Source organism: Mus pahari, chromosome 1 (assembly GCF_900095145.1).
Source record: "Mus pahari chromosome 1, PAHARI_EIJ_v1.1, whole genome shotgun sequence".
NCBI classification, from domain to species: domain Eukaryota; kingdom Metazoa; phylum Chordata; class Mammalia; order Rodentia; family Muridae; genus Mus; species Mus pahari.
The window spans coordinates 89,477,826-89,492,791 of record NC_034590.1 but is presented as its reverse complement, the minus strand read 5'-3'; the positions used below and the strand labels follow the sequence as shown (position 1 = coordinate 89,492,791).

The window sequence follows — 14,966 nt, the reverse complement described above, 5'->3', positions numbered from 1 at the left end:
AAAAAAAAAAAAAAAAAAAAAAAGGAAGCCATAAGGAGCAAACCAGTAAGTAGCGCTCCTCCATGGACTCTTAGCTCCTAACTCCAGGTTCCCTGATTTACCTCAATGATAGATTATGATGTAGAGGTCAAATAAATCCTTTGCTCCCTAAGTTGTTTCGGCCATGATTATTTATCATAACAACAGAAAGTAAACCAGGAGAGTAAGGTAAGAAATCTGATGGAAGCTGAAAGACATGTAGCAAGATATTTAAAGTACTACAAAGAAAACAAATGTCACCCAAAATATGATCCAAACATCAAAGTTTTCAAAAAAATGACTGTTACATACATAAAAGCTGTTAAGAATTTAGTACCTACAGACTCTGTACTGTCCAGATTAAAAACTGAATTTATATGAAGGATTAATACTATATTAGATGTGATAAACACATAGTAAATATACATATTGTATCTTTTTACTAAAACTATTTTCTTATATGTGTATGAGTGCTTATCTGCATATAGGTATGTGTGCCACAATATGTTCCTTGTGCTGGTAGAGGTCAGAAGAGGGCATCAGATCCCCTAGCACTGGAATTACAGGTGGTTATGAGCTGCGATGTTGGTGCTGGAAACTGAGCCAGGGTCCTCTGTAAAGGCAGGCAGTCTGCTGATACACTGACCATTGTTCCAGCCCCTCAAATCTTTTTAAATAATCCACAACCAAAGCAAAAATAGTAACAATATAGAGTAGGTTCTATTATATATATAGGAGTAAGCTATGATGACAACCATAGCAATAAGGACAGAAGGAAAGGAATGAAAGTATGTGGTGTAGAGTTCTTATACAGGAACGAAAAGGTGTGCTATTATATAAAGGTAAATTGCAATACAGAACTATCAATGCCAGTATACTATAAATCCAAATGCAACCACTAAAATACACAACTTAGAACTATCATTTTCTGGGTTCACTAATATCATGGTTTGTAGGCTTTACAGAGGGTACGCTATTCCTATTAGTCTAATAGTGACATTTTAATCTTGAGATTAAAGATGTTTTACTGGACATTCAATGGGAGAGAACTCATACTTGGCACTATAAACCTAGCCAATTGTCCATGGCTAGTGAGGTCATGAATCCAAGAGAAGAACCTACTACTGCCACCTCTCTACATGCATACTAAATACTTACTCTCCTAGCACAGGTAAGTGCAGGTTTCACCCCTCATAATGAAGATTCTTTCTGTAGTAGGTGGAGGCTATTACAGAAATCCACAACTGGTCAGAATGCAGAGAACAACTGCCTGTGGGGTCTTAGCCCCAGTTCATACATCTACACCATAGCCTTATACCCAAGGCTTAGGGAACACTGCAGAAAAATTGCAAGAGCCAAAGACCAGGATCCAAGCACGATCCAAAAGATATACCTGTGAATTCTCCACAAAAAGGTTGCCTAAACAGTACTGCATATGACTCCAGTTGACATGCCAACCTGGATGGAGGGAAATCTGAGAGAAGCAGTCAGTCTTCTCCAGGGATAAGCTCCCCGATAGGTTCCAATCCTAACTAGTCAAGCCCTAAATACATATCAGCAACACTAAGTAGAAAAGAGATACACACACATACACACGTGCGTGGTTCATAGATGTGTGCATGCATGTGCACACCTGCACGCACGCGCACACACACACACACACACACACATACATATATATACATATCCAATAATATTAAATAAAGAGGTTATTAATTTGATGATGGAACTGGATTAGGTAGAAGAATGGATAGAAATATAGTATTCAGAGGTGAAATTCTCAAAAAGAACTTTTAACAAAAACAATTATGGGGATAAAATGGTGGCTTAGTTGTTAATAACACCAGCTGTTTCTCCAGAGGCCCTAGGTTCAATTCCCAGGACCCATTGAAGAGTCCAAGACTGTGACTCCAGTCTCTCAAGATATGAAACCTTCTTCTGGGCTCCATAGGCACCAGGCAGAGGTGCACAGTCATGCATGTAGGTAAAATACCAACACATATACCACCCCTCCCCCAAACAATAGAAGGAAAAGAAAAGTATTATAGACAATAAATGATCAAAAAAAGTAAAATAACATTTCAGGGAGGGTCAGCATCTTGCTGAGCAACCACAAGGACCTGATTTGGCCACACATAAAAGCCAGGAATTTAAGCACACTTCTAATTCCAGGGCTGGGTGAGTAGGGAAGACAATTGAATGCTCATGTCCCTATTATATACAGAACAACAACAGATAAAATATAAAAAGACACAGCCAGGCTCCAAAACAAGCATCTCCATATACTGGCAACACAAGACTATGTGGTGTGCAAGGCCAAGCCTGCTGGTCTCTGAAGCAGATGCTGACAGCTGGCAGGTCTGCTGCTATGAGGTGACTGACTTAACAGTGCTCAATGAAAGATTTGAAACAGAAGTCAGACTTGCTCATTTTAGCCAGGGTTACTGGTGCAAAATTCTTGGTACTTCCATGGATTGTACAAAGTGCTGCATCCTCCTGTTGTGAATACATACTACAAAGGTATAATAGGTCATTCACCTCTTTATTTGAAGAGCATTTAATAGTTTGACAATTTCTATAAGAAGAAAGCTCATCTATATCCTGGGTCAAGAAAAGGAGTTTCTGACCCATTGAATCCAGGCATTTTAAAACACTGTAAAGAAGTAAAGGAGATTAAAATAAGAATAGTCATTTTTTTAGATTATGCTTTGATAGTTAACTTTTGAGCCTATACTTCTGTTCAATATTGTAGTCACTGGCAATATTTAGCTATACAAATTTAGGTTCAAAGCTCAGTTAATCAACTGAATTTGTCACATGTGATTAGTGGTTACACTATCTAGCATATTTTCATCACTGCAGAAAGTCTAATTACAAAATGTTATTCTAATTTCCATTCCTCTTAGGAATATACCTAAAGCTTTCTATCAAGATTTAAGCAACAGTCTAAGGATTTGACATATTCATTATGCTTCGAAATCAAACCCTTTCTGAGCATGTATGTATTTCTCCAATCTGGACAATGCATCAAAGGCTACAGGCTTTAAGTGTTCTAACTTAAAAACAACAAATCTAATATTGTCTTCATTTGTTCCCTTCACCCCTAAGACAAGAGTTTCTCAGCATAGCTCGGGCTGTCCTAGAATTCTCTATATAAATCAGGTCGCCCTTGGACTCACAGAGAGATATGTGTGCCTCTGATTCCTGAGTGCTGTGATTAAAGGCTCTATAATTTCTTCTAATAATACTTAGCTCAATTATTTCTGTGTTTTTTAAATGAAAAATATTTTAGACACTGATCACATTCAGAAAACTAGAAAGTCCATCCTTCATTTTCCTTTGCTCTTGGTTTAAATGGAGAATACCATCTCATATGTGCAGCTCCTTCCTTGTCTCCTTGCTCCTGATTAGCTGCTAGTGCCTCCAGATTTAACTCTGCAATCTATAAGAATATAAAGCATTAAGAATCATTTTTAAGTTTTGTACAGCACTTGAGGTTAAAATAAAATCCACTTAAGTGATATTCTCTGCTTCTTTAGAACTGTGGCTGTGCCACTGCCTTAAGTACATGCTGGCTTCAATAGTATCAGATGGTTTATGGCTGCTTAGCAATCTGTCACCAGCTACTAACAGTTTATAAAGAGCCAAGAAAGACTGAGTGAAAAGTAAGGCAATTTTGGCTCATCAGCATTCTTTACTCAGTCCTGAAAAATGTATTTCTCTGAAAACATGTAACTTTTTAGAAATGAAAAACAACTTTTACAACAACATCAAAATTCAATACATTAATACAAAACTGCTAAAAAGTCTAATATTTATTCATAAGGAGAGAGGTCTACTTGAAAAGTGAGATATTTTTTCAAAATAACCTATTTGGAGTTCAACAGATGGCTCAGTGGTTAACAGCTCTTACTGCTCTTACAGAGAACCGAGGTTCAGTTCCTAGCATCCACATGGTGGCTCATGACCATCTCTAACTCCAATTCCAGGGGATCTCATGCCCTCGTCTGGCCCACATAGTCACCAGGCATGCACATGGTGCACAGATATCCATGCAGGCAAAAACACTCATACACATAAAATAAATCTAAATGACAAGACTTACCAAGCACCACACTATTTAGAGTCTCCCTGTGTCCTACCATTTCCAGAAGCAGCACTGCTGAATTGCTCTGTGATTTATTTGTACATGTGTACTAGTAACATCTGCTAAAAAAATCACAACCATTCTTAAAGAATGAAGGAGGTGTGGTTCAGTCAGGTGCTCCAACAGGAGCTGGCATACTGGTAGGCAGAGGCAGTTTCACCATGACTGGTAGGCAGGCCGTGGATAACTGGCTCTAGGAAGAACTTATTCTGATTTCAATTACCTGTAGAAGCAAGTGATCAGAGTACTGGACAAAAGGAGAGAGGTGGCAAAGACCCTTCAGTTTTCCTGAACCCACCAGCATTGTTCAGTGCCTCAGCAACCCTCAGACAGCTCTAGAGGGGTAAGGGACCCAAAACTCAAGAACTCTAGCACACTTGTCATTCTCCTACCACTGCTACTGCCCATCAGGACATTAGGAAGAGCATACGGCAGAGCTCGGAGCAAGGGGCAGCATCTGGATCAGAACAAGAGACTCCGAGCTGCACAGACTATGGAGAGAACAGCAGCAGTGCAGTGAGTCTGAAGCTGAGAGACTCTCAATAACCCCACCTTGGACAGAGCAGTAGAACTATACTCACAGGGGAATTCTGTGAAAGAACCTTGTGGAGTAACATCATAAACAACTAAAAGTCCACGCAGCCCACTGGGCATCGGTAGAATTATATACAGGTGTGACCATCATTCACAACTCAAAGTTGGAAGAACACACAGAGGTGTTACTAGCATTTGTGACTCTTAAGTATGAAGTACTGCTCACAGACAGAACAACTGTCTGTAACTCAATCATCCAAAGACAGTCCCAGAGGGAAGAACAGGACTTGCTATCACAGAGGAACTACCAGAGGTGGCATGGGCTTCTGATAGACAAGAAATGTGAAAACTGAACTCTAGCCATCAGAGTTTCCACATTCCATAGCTCCATCGAACTCTTCCCTCATGTTCGTTCCACCCTAATTTAACACTCAATGTCAATTTGGCATGACAACTGGGTCCTGCTTAGTTCCCTCTTATACTGCTTATTTCCCTTCTTTATTCTTTCCCCCTTCGCTTTCTTCTAAAGAAAGGGTCTGTCTGGCTCAGTCTCCAGAGAGTTGAGGTTGTACTGTTATCTGATTACCTATTTTTACCTTTCTCTTTTCAGTTTATTTTTAATCAAAATTATGTCCCCCTCACTTTTGTCCCTATAGGTCCTTTAATCCTAGTACTTGGAATGAAAATGTAGTAGAATCACTACAAATTTGAAGCCAGTCTGGGCTATATTTGCATAGTAAGTTACAGTCTAGCCAGGATATACAGTAAGACATTTGTAATGGTAATGGGGGGGGGCTACATTCTTTTTGTTACTGTATAACTGCAGGCTGTTTCTACACCTTCTTTAGCTCATTCTAGAATAACTGGCACAGAGATCTGGTATTTTTTAATCAGTCAGCGTAAGCCTGAGCTGGGCAGGTTCTGAGCTATTCTACCCTCTAAGCTATTTACCTCCCAGCAACAGACCCATTTAACTTAGAATTTAAACCTTGCCCTGGTTTTCTCTGTCCCATGTGTGTCCTCATGGCAAATCCCTTGGTGACCTAATTCTCATAACTCCTGTTGGACCTTCTGTCTCATGGCCACCTCTTTTCTCCTCCTTCATGGTTCTCCTCATACCTCTCTCTCTCCCTGGGACCCCTGGCTGGGATCAGAAGTCCCACCCTATTCTCTTCTGCCCAGCTAATTTACTGATCAGCTCTTTATTGACAAATCAGGTGACAAAGAGAAGGGTGATGCTTCATAAAAATAACAATACCAAAGTACAATCCATACTCAACTCTTTGCCAATACAAAGACAACCTTTACATGGTTATCACTACAAACAGTGCCTCAAGAAAACCAACACCACCACCAAGAAAAACAATTCTACAGTCTTTAAGAAACTGTCCTTTTCAAATACATATCCACTGAACTGCTGCTCAAACAATGGAATGTGTGCCTATTCTAATCCAAGAGAGCCCAGTAATTTTCATACACAACATCAGTTCAATGATTGCCATCACCAACACGGTGCTCAGCATATTCAATGCACTGTGTTAAGAGCTGTATATATAGTTATCTGCCTCAATACTAACCCAACAAACTACATATTTTCATTTTAAAGATTTAGAAACAAGTTGTTCAGAGAAACTGCCAGTTTATATAACTAGATACTGTATAGCATACTTTTAAAAATAGATAAGCCCAACTTCAGAGACTGTATATACTTAATATATTATGTTAGTGATTTGGGTCTTAATTCTGCCTGTGGTAGTATGAATATGCTTGACCCAAGGAGTGGCACTGTATAAAGGTATGGTCCTGTTGAAGGAAGTGTGTCCCTGTGGGCATGGGCTTTAAGACCCACATCCTAGCTGTCTAGAAGTCAGTCTTCTCCTAGTGACCTTCAGACGAATAGGTGGAACTCTCAGTTCCTCCTGCACCATGCCTACCTGCATGCTGCCATGCTCCCAAGAGTTGTCTTGGTCATGGTGCTAGTTCATGCAGTAAAACCCTAACTGAGACACTAACCTTAATGGCATCACTAATTCTGTAAAGAAATAATGATCTATCACTTTTGTTATATTAAGCAAGAGAAAGGTACTAGTCAAAGATACTAACCTTCTTTGGCCCATACTTAAGAAAATACTGAACCAGCTCAAGAGCTGTTCTATCATCTTCTATGCCATCATGGCCGAGCTTGTTAGGACACTGAATATTCTTCCTAGAAAGTGTGGATAAAAATCTATGTATCTGGGAATATTTTCAAATGGTTATTTCTTTTAATCACAGTATGTAAAGTCTCACCATTATATCAATCTGATTTGCATCACAAAAATCAAGATTCCCTTATTCTGCTCAATTGCTAGTCCTTCACAGAGATACTGGACTCTAGAACAACCAGGAATGGATTTGATCACAGGAAGTGGACTACATGAATCAAAGATTAGCCAATGAAGTCTCTAACCTACTGCCCAGCCATTCTAAGACATATCAACAGTTAAAGTTTCCTTCCAGAAGTTTATTATTTCAGATGCAAGAATCCATACATTTAAATATCTCTGGTTATTTATGAAAAATCTTAACTATAGATATATTTTTGATAATACACCTACTACATCTAATTTTTATATCTATATATCATTATCAATATATATATATCATTATCAATATCTATATGTACCCTACTCAGCAACTCTATTTTATTCTAAGTAATATCTTAGGGCTTTCCACATTTGCAAATACAGATCTATCTCAGTCCTTTGAACAATAACACAAATAACTGTAATTTAACCAGTCCTCTACAATTTTCTTCTTTTCATTTTGAACCATCTTGTAATGAACATGCACTTATAAGATATACTCAATAACTATGTTATATTTTGAAACTCTACGATACTAGGAACTGAACCTAAGGCCTTACACATGATAGGCAAATGTTCTACCTCTAACCTCCTTTAAGATGTTTTCAAGGAGCTGGAAAGATGGTTCAGTAGTTAAGAGCACTGACTACTCTTCCAGATGACCCAGAATCAATTCCCAGCATCAACATGGTGGCTCACAATTGTCTGTAATGCCAATTCTAGGAGACCCAACGCCCTCACACAGATACACAAACAGATAAAACAGTAATGTATACAAAATATAAATAAATACACTTTTAAAAATTAACCATATTTGTTTCTTTATATGTGTGGGTGTGTACGATGTGTGTTTGGTTGTGGCATAGGAAGAAGACAACTTATGGGAGTCAGTTCTCCCATGGATAGAATGTAAGCCATGAGGCTTGGCAGCAAATGCCTTTATCCACTGAGTCATGTTGCCACCTAAATACCATTTGTTTTTAAACTTTAATTTTTAGACAGGGTCTCACTAAGTTGCTTGAGCTGACCTTAAACTAGACCTGGAAATTCTTGAACTTGGGAATCTTTTGATCTAGCCTTCAAGGTAGTTGGGATTACATGCTCACATTATGAGGGCCAACTATATTCCCCTAATTCCTTAATTTTGGAGGGAGTAATGTTTATAAATTAAGAGAGACAACAAAAACTCAATTGGATAATATATATTAACTTATGTGCAATCTATCAGGACAACATTATAACATACATAAACCTACCCCAAAATAACTTTGGCTAAGAATGATAGCTTAAATCTTCTGCCTTGTTTTCCAACATAAAGCAATGAGGTATCAATGACATATGGATATATCATCTGAGGAGGAAAGAGAATGAATGAATGAATTGTATCTTATGCTAATGGAATAAACAGGGAACACAAATAGGATTAAAGAGCTCAAGTCTTTCCATCTCAGTTGAATAGAACACTACAGAATAAAACCTTAAAGTAGATACACACTTAATACTCTGAGATCCAAGTCTAGGCAATGGCCCACTAACACAGCATCAGGAGGAAGCAGTTCTCTTAACAGCTTCTGTACATCTTTGAGTTTTGTTGTCACTGGGTTAAGAATCTCCTTCGTGATTCCTATAAAACTTTTAATAAAGAGAGAGAAATAGACAAACTAAAATATCAACTTTTCTCCAAGAAAACTCTTTGAAAAACTACACTTAATAACACCTATTATAGAAAAAAACTGAAGATCTAGATAAGCAGAAGAAGTTAAGAAAAAATCAATCATTAAACAGAGGAAAAACATGGACATGATGTAGGTGTAAGGAAGGACTTAAATAGGTCCTTTCATTTGCCCAAGACAAATGTGTTGTCAAAATTGACAAGTAGGGCTTCATAAAACCTAAAAGTTTCTGCAGAGTCAAAACAAATAATCAAACTGGTGAAAAGGAAGCCCATAGAATAAGACAGAATTTTTGCCAGCTATATATCTGACAAAGGTTTAATATCCAGAATATATAAAGAATTCAAAAACCAAAGAGGTAAAAAAACAAAATAAAACAAAACAAATGACCCATTTTGGGGAAAAAAAAAAAAGGTGGTGGTTGGGGGNGAGGGGTTATGACCTGAATACAGAGTTCTCAGAAGAAGAAAAAAATAATGGCAAGGAAACATCTCGAAAAATATTCACCTGCCCTTGCATTTAGGGAAATACAAATCAAAATAACTGAGATTTCATCTTACCTCAGTCAGAAGAGCAAAGGTGAACAACAGACAACAAATGCTGGAGAAGATGAGAGGAAAAGGGTACCCTCGTTCACTGTTGATGGGATTGGAAACTGCTGCAGTCATTGAAAGCAGTGTGGAGAATTCTCAAAAAGCTAAAAATAAATTCTCCATGACACAACTCTACCATTCCTTGTAGTATGCCCAAAGGATCTGACATCCAACTCCACAGATAATTTACTCAGTCATACTCACTTCTTCTGTATTCACAAGCACTAGGAAATGGAATCAATTTAAATGCCCTATTACTAATAAATGGATAATGAAAATATGATATACAGGGTGGAGAGATGGCTCAGCAGTTAAGAGCACTGACTACTCTTCCAGAGGTCCCGAGTTCAATTCCCACCAACCACATGATGGCTCACAACCATCTGTAAAGGGAGCCGATGCCCTCTTCTGGAGTGTCTGAAGACAGCTACATTGTACTCCTATACATAAAATAAATCTTAAACAAACAAGCAAAAAAACCCAACAACAAACAACTAGCCAGGATTCTGGTCCACTATAAAAACAAATAAACAAACAAACAAATAAATAAATAAATAAATAAAACTTAAAAAAAAAAAGAAAATATGATATACATATACTATATAGAAAGGAATTTTAATCCAGCAACATGGTTAATCTGGCAAAGGATCACATTCAAAAACAGGTTTCTATGATCCGGCTGGAATGTAGACACGTCTTTAGTACACACCTTCGATCCCAAACAAGGTAAATAAGGTTAGTTTATGAAAGGAGGCAGCCATGTTTGAAAGTGACAGACAAAGTTTGAGGGGCAATGTGACGAATCAGAGATAGATTTGACAGAATGAGACAGAGAAAGGATATGCCCAACTCCTACAAGAAGTGAATACTCACAATCATCCACTGGCTGGAGCACAAGGTCCCCAATGGAGAAGCTAGAGAAAGTACCCAAGGAGCTGAAGGGATCTGAAGCCCTGTAGGCAGAATATCAATATGAACTAACCAGTACCCCCCAGAGCTCCTTGGAACTAAACCACCAATTAAAGAAAACACATGGTGGAACTTGTGATTCTAGCTGTATATGTAGCAGAGGATGTCCTAGTCAGTCATCAATGGGAGAAGAGGCCCTAGGCCCTGTGAAGGCTCTATGCCCCAAAATAGGGGAATGCCAGGACTGGGAATGGGAATATGTGGATTGGGGAGCAGGGGGCTAGGGGAAGGAATAGGGGATTTTTGGAGGGGAAACTAGGAAAAGGGGATAACATTTGAAATGTAAATAAAGAAAATATCTAAGAAAAAAAGAAAAGGAGAACAGACAGAAAAAAGAGGCAACTTAAAGAGAACAGAACAGAGAGAGGAGGCAGTTTTACTGGGATAATTTTATAGAGAAAGGATGCAATTGGAGACAGAATGAGCCAGAGAATGAAAATAAACCATAAGATTAAAACAGATTGAAGAGTTAGCTGGAGGCCAAGAAGAGCAATCCAGTTAGAAGCTTAGAGAAGCCAGTTTGACTCAGTCATCTTAGAGAGGAGTTTTGGCGAGAAAAACTGAGTTGAACTAGTCAGCCAGAGTTCAGAAAGAACTAGAAGGGGCGGAGCTTACTCAGCAGTAAGCCTCCCAGCAAATAAAAGTTACTTTTACAACTACAGAATACTATTCAGCTGTAAAAAATAAAATAAAATCATGAACTCTACAGATAAGTGGATGAACGAGAAAAGATGTTAATGAATGAGGTATTCCAGACCCAGAAACACAAACGTGGCCTATTTTCTTGTATTGAAAACTCCTAGCTCCAAATCTTCAGATGTGAATACATAGCCTATATTAACCAGAGAAGTAAAACAGGCCATTGCTAGGATAGCAGGGCTGGAGAACAATAGAGTAGAATAGCAGGGCTCAAGCAATCTGATCAGGGTAATGAAAGACGTGTGCAGGCTCCTTAGAGAGAGGAGGAGATAAATACAGAAGGTGGGAAGTAGCTAAAAGAACAATATGGACAGCTGAAAAGGAATCATCCTATTAACTATTTACGTAAACAAACAAATCTATAATGTATGCAATTTAATTTATAAATACAACTTTTCTCATCTAAGCTGAAGGTGCCCTCTCCAAGAGCCACAGACCACCTATAAAAACCCTAATGCCAGATATGAGAAGCACTATTTGGAGTTGTTCACCAAGGCTGACAAAGAGACTCATGTAACTAACATGCAGCCTGTTGCTGTTACCCTAGGTTACCCGCTGAGATAGAAGTTAAGTCCCTATAGCTGAAGACACATGCACTTCAGAAACAGGGCCCAGGAACCCCCCGAGCTGAACCTGACCTGAATGCCCTCTCCTCGAGGGCTAGCTTTCATGGTACCAGGAGGTACTATGAAAACTTCCAAAGGAGAGAGACAACCAGTATCTATGATGCTTATGAACCACATGACAAGCATGTCAGGATAACCCTATGGCTGCAGTGGTGGCCCATATACCTTGGCGGTCATCAACAGCTCTCTAATTGGACTTAAGGCCCATTCAACAAGAGGGATATCATTCCTGGTACAGAATCCTAGCTAACTAATCAGTGTTACTGATCTCATTGGCTATTGGAGGAGAATCTACAACCACTAATACCTAACCAGCATAATCCCTAACAACAATCTATAAACGTTTATTCTTATACCTACAGATAAGCATAGTTTTCATCCCAATCAAGGAAAAGTCTCTCTGAAACACAGATACCACTGCAGAAAACGACAACCAATCAAATAAACGCAGAGGTGTGAACCTAGTCCCAGTGGATGCATTTGCAATATACTCCCATACCTATAGCTCTGGGAACATTGTGAAAGAAAGAATGGAAGATTTTAAAAGCTCATCAGGGACTTTGATGTGAGATTGTCTCTGAATGATGTCAGAAGCAACACCTATAAAGTCTCAGCAACATAACTGCCCGAATGTAAGTTTAACAAAGAAGCACCAATGAACATGCAAAACTGCAGAGGGGTGAGGGGGAGGGGAGACCAGGAGGCCTCAACCCTGTGCAAAAGACTCCAGGCAGTGAGGGAAGCTGGGAGTGGGAGAGATGGCCTTCTTCAGGGAAGAGCATAGGAACTGAGTGTCTAATGCCAAACAGAGGTTTGAAAACATATATACAAGTAACTTACATTTGGGAATTTTTATGTATATCCAAATAAATATATGCATGCAATAACAATTGATAAACAAAACAAGAATTTGAAGAAGAGCAGAGAGGTACATAGGAGAGTTTGGAAGGCAAAAAAGGGAGGGGAGAAATGGTAGAATTAAAATATAACCTCAAGGGCTGGAGAGATGGCTCATCAGCTAAGAGCACTGGCTGTTCTTCTAGAGGTTCTTGAGTTCAATTCCTAGCAACCACATGGTAGTTCCCAACAATCTATAATGCTATCTGATGTTTTCTTTTCGCATGTAGGTGTATATGCAGATAGAACACTCATATATATAAAATAAATAAATTTTAAAAATATATAATCTCAAAAATGAACAAAAAACAATAAAAATAGCTATAGCTTTATAATCCAAAGATTATAATTTTCTACATTTTAGTAAATATCCATTCTTTTTTTTCTTTTAAGACTGGGTTTCTCTGTGTAGCCTTGGCTATCCTGGACCTCACTCTGTAGACTGGGCTGGCTTTGAACTCACCAAGATCTACCTGCCTCTGCCTCTCGAATGCTGGGATTAAAGGTGTGTGCCACCACTGCTCAGCTCCTTCCACATTTTTGTATGTATACATTTATATATATATTTCATATGTGCTACTTTGTGATTATATCTGTATGTCAATAATTGAATTCTAGCCTATCTCTTTAAATGGTAAGAGTATTCTATTTTGCAGCTTAAAAAAAAAACTAATCCTCTAATTGATATTTGAATTGTCTTTTCAAAAGACATTTATATTTTCATCTTTTTAATAATACTATGACAAAACTGCTTTCACATATCTTTTTGCTGCAAATGACTACTTTCTAGAAAAACAATTCAATTATCAGGTCTTCTATTAGAACAGCCTTTATCATTGGCATTAGGTCAGTCTATTCCTAATGCCTGGGTACAACTTCAGTCAACAAAAATGATGTTTTACTGTTCTTTCCTTTGTCCAGTCACTGTGTACTTCTGAAGTTTTATGCTAATCTTTGAAAAAATAAAAATTAAAAGACTAAAATTGGCCAGGTGTGGTGGTACAAGACTTAACCCCAGCACTTGGGTGGCAGAGGCAAGTAGACCTCTGTGTATCAAAGGGCGGTTTGGTCTATATAGCAAGTACCACATAGTGAGAACCCTGACTTAAGGAGGGGAGATAGGGTGCAGACTAAAATTTAGGGCTTCAAATTTTTGTCATAAAAATATGTTTATTTGGGGAGTCAAGATAGATTAAGCACTGAGATCATTTGACTGACAAATAACTGTATGCAGATACTCAAACAAGATGTTGTCAGAACACAAACCCTCTTCTCCAGCTATGTGGCAGTTGCTAAGAAACAAATACAACTTCAAGACTCGCAGATAATATTCTGCTGACTTATCACAGTAAAAGTGAAGAACAAGGGTAAAAGTATTATAACTTCAGCAGCCATTTATTTGAAAATAAGAGATAAAACTCAAGTAGCAGAAACTGTAGGCATTCCTGCTAAGTCATACTCTGTTTTAGAATGGTAGCTATAGGAAGAACCAGTCAGGTGAAGTAAAGAATACCTGGTAAGGTAGGCCAGAATCTTGAGATCAGGTTTGACAAGTTCATCCATAAGACAGTAGCCTCCCTCAGTAACCAGTGAGATGCGTGTTAGTTCTTTCCCCATGGATGTAAGGCACTAAAAGACAAAATACACTCAGGCTGCTGAACTGCAAAAGTCACTGCTTCCCCTCATTATATTCACTGTACCAGCTACCACCTACCCTCAGCCACATGGATTCCTGCCAGCAACTACAGGATCCAGCATGAATGAAATTGAAGCTGGGGTAGTTGTTGAACATTATGTTTAATGAAAGCAATGCAATACAATTATACAATTGCTCTGGAATTTTATTATTGGCTTTTTTTTTAAGATGATGATGATGAATGGCCAGAGAAGCTAAGGCAAAATCAAAGTTCAAAGTCAACCTGAGATCCTGTTTTAGGTTTTTTTGTTTTGTTTTGTTTTGTTTTTTATGGAAATAATAGTATCAATCACAGCATAACTATCATCTATAAACTATGTATTACCCACCATTATGGCTAAGAACCACCACTTTTACTAATCACTCTCTAAATTTATAGCATAGCCTTAATTATTACCTACTTTATAGGGGGATAAACTGAGGCAAAGAGGGATTAAGGAAACTCAAAGTGACAGCTATTAACAGGGAGTATCAGAATACAGACTAACAAGGATTAAGGAACTGTATTTGCCAGCACTACAGGAAAAGGATATACTTGTTTTTGGAAGAGTTACTAAATTATCAGGGAACTCCTATTTCTAATCTTCAATGTGCAAAATCTAAGTCAATGGTAAATAAGGAGTCTTTGTGGCAGTCACAGTATAGAGTATTTGTTCAAAAAAATCAATCTAGCCGGGCGTGGTGGCGCACGCCTTTAATCCCAGCACTCAGGAGGCAGAGGCAGGCAGATTTCTGAGTTCGAGGCCAGCCTGGTCTACAAAGTGAGTTC

The 14,966-nt window shown here is 38.4% G+C and overlaps 1 protein-coding gene across 1 annotated transcript in view; it reads right to left on the bottom strand.

The window, feature by feature from the left end:
• Positions 1-14,966, bottom strand: part of Rexo5 (RNA exonuclease 5) — a 43,857-nt gene that overhangs the window by 15,833 nt on the left and 13,058 nt on the right. Inside the window, 6 exon segments of the mRNA XM_029535840.1 lie at positions 2,557-2,671; positions 3,384-3,460; positions 6,803-6,905; positions 8,301-8,395; positions 8,538-8,676; positions 14,015-14,147. Of these exon segments, the coding sequence (XP_029391700.1) occupies positions 2,557-2,671; positions 3,384-3,460; positions 6,803-6,905; positions 8,301-8,395; positions 8,538-8,676; positions 14,015-14,147 (662 nt within the window).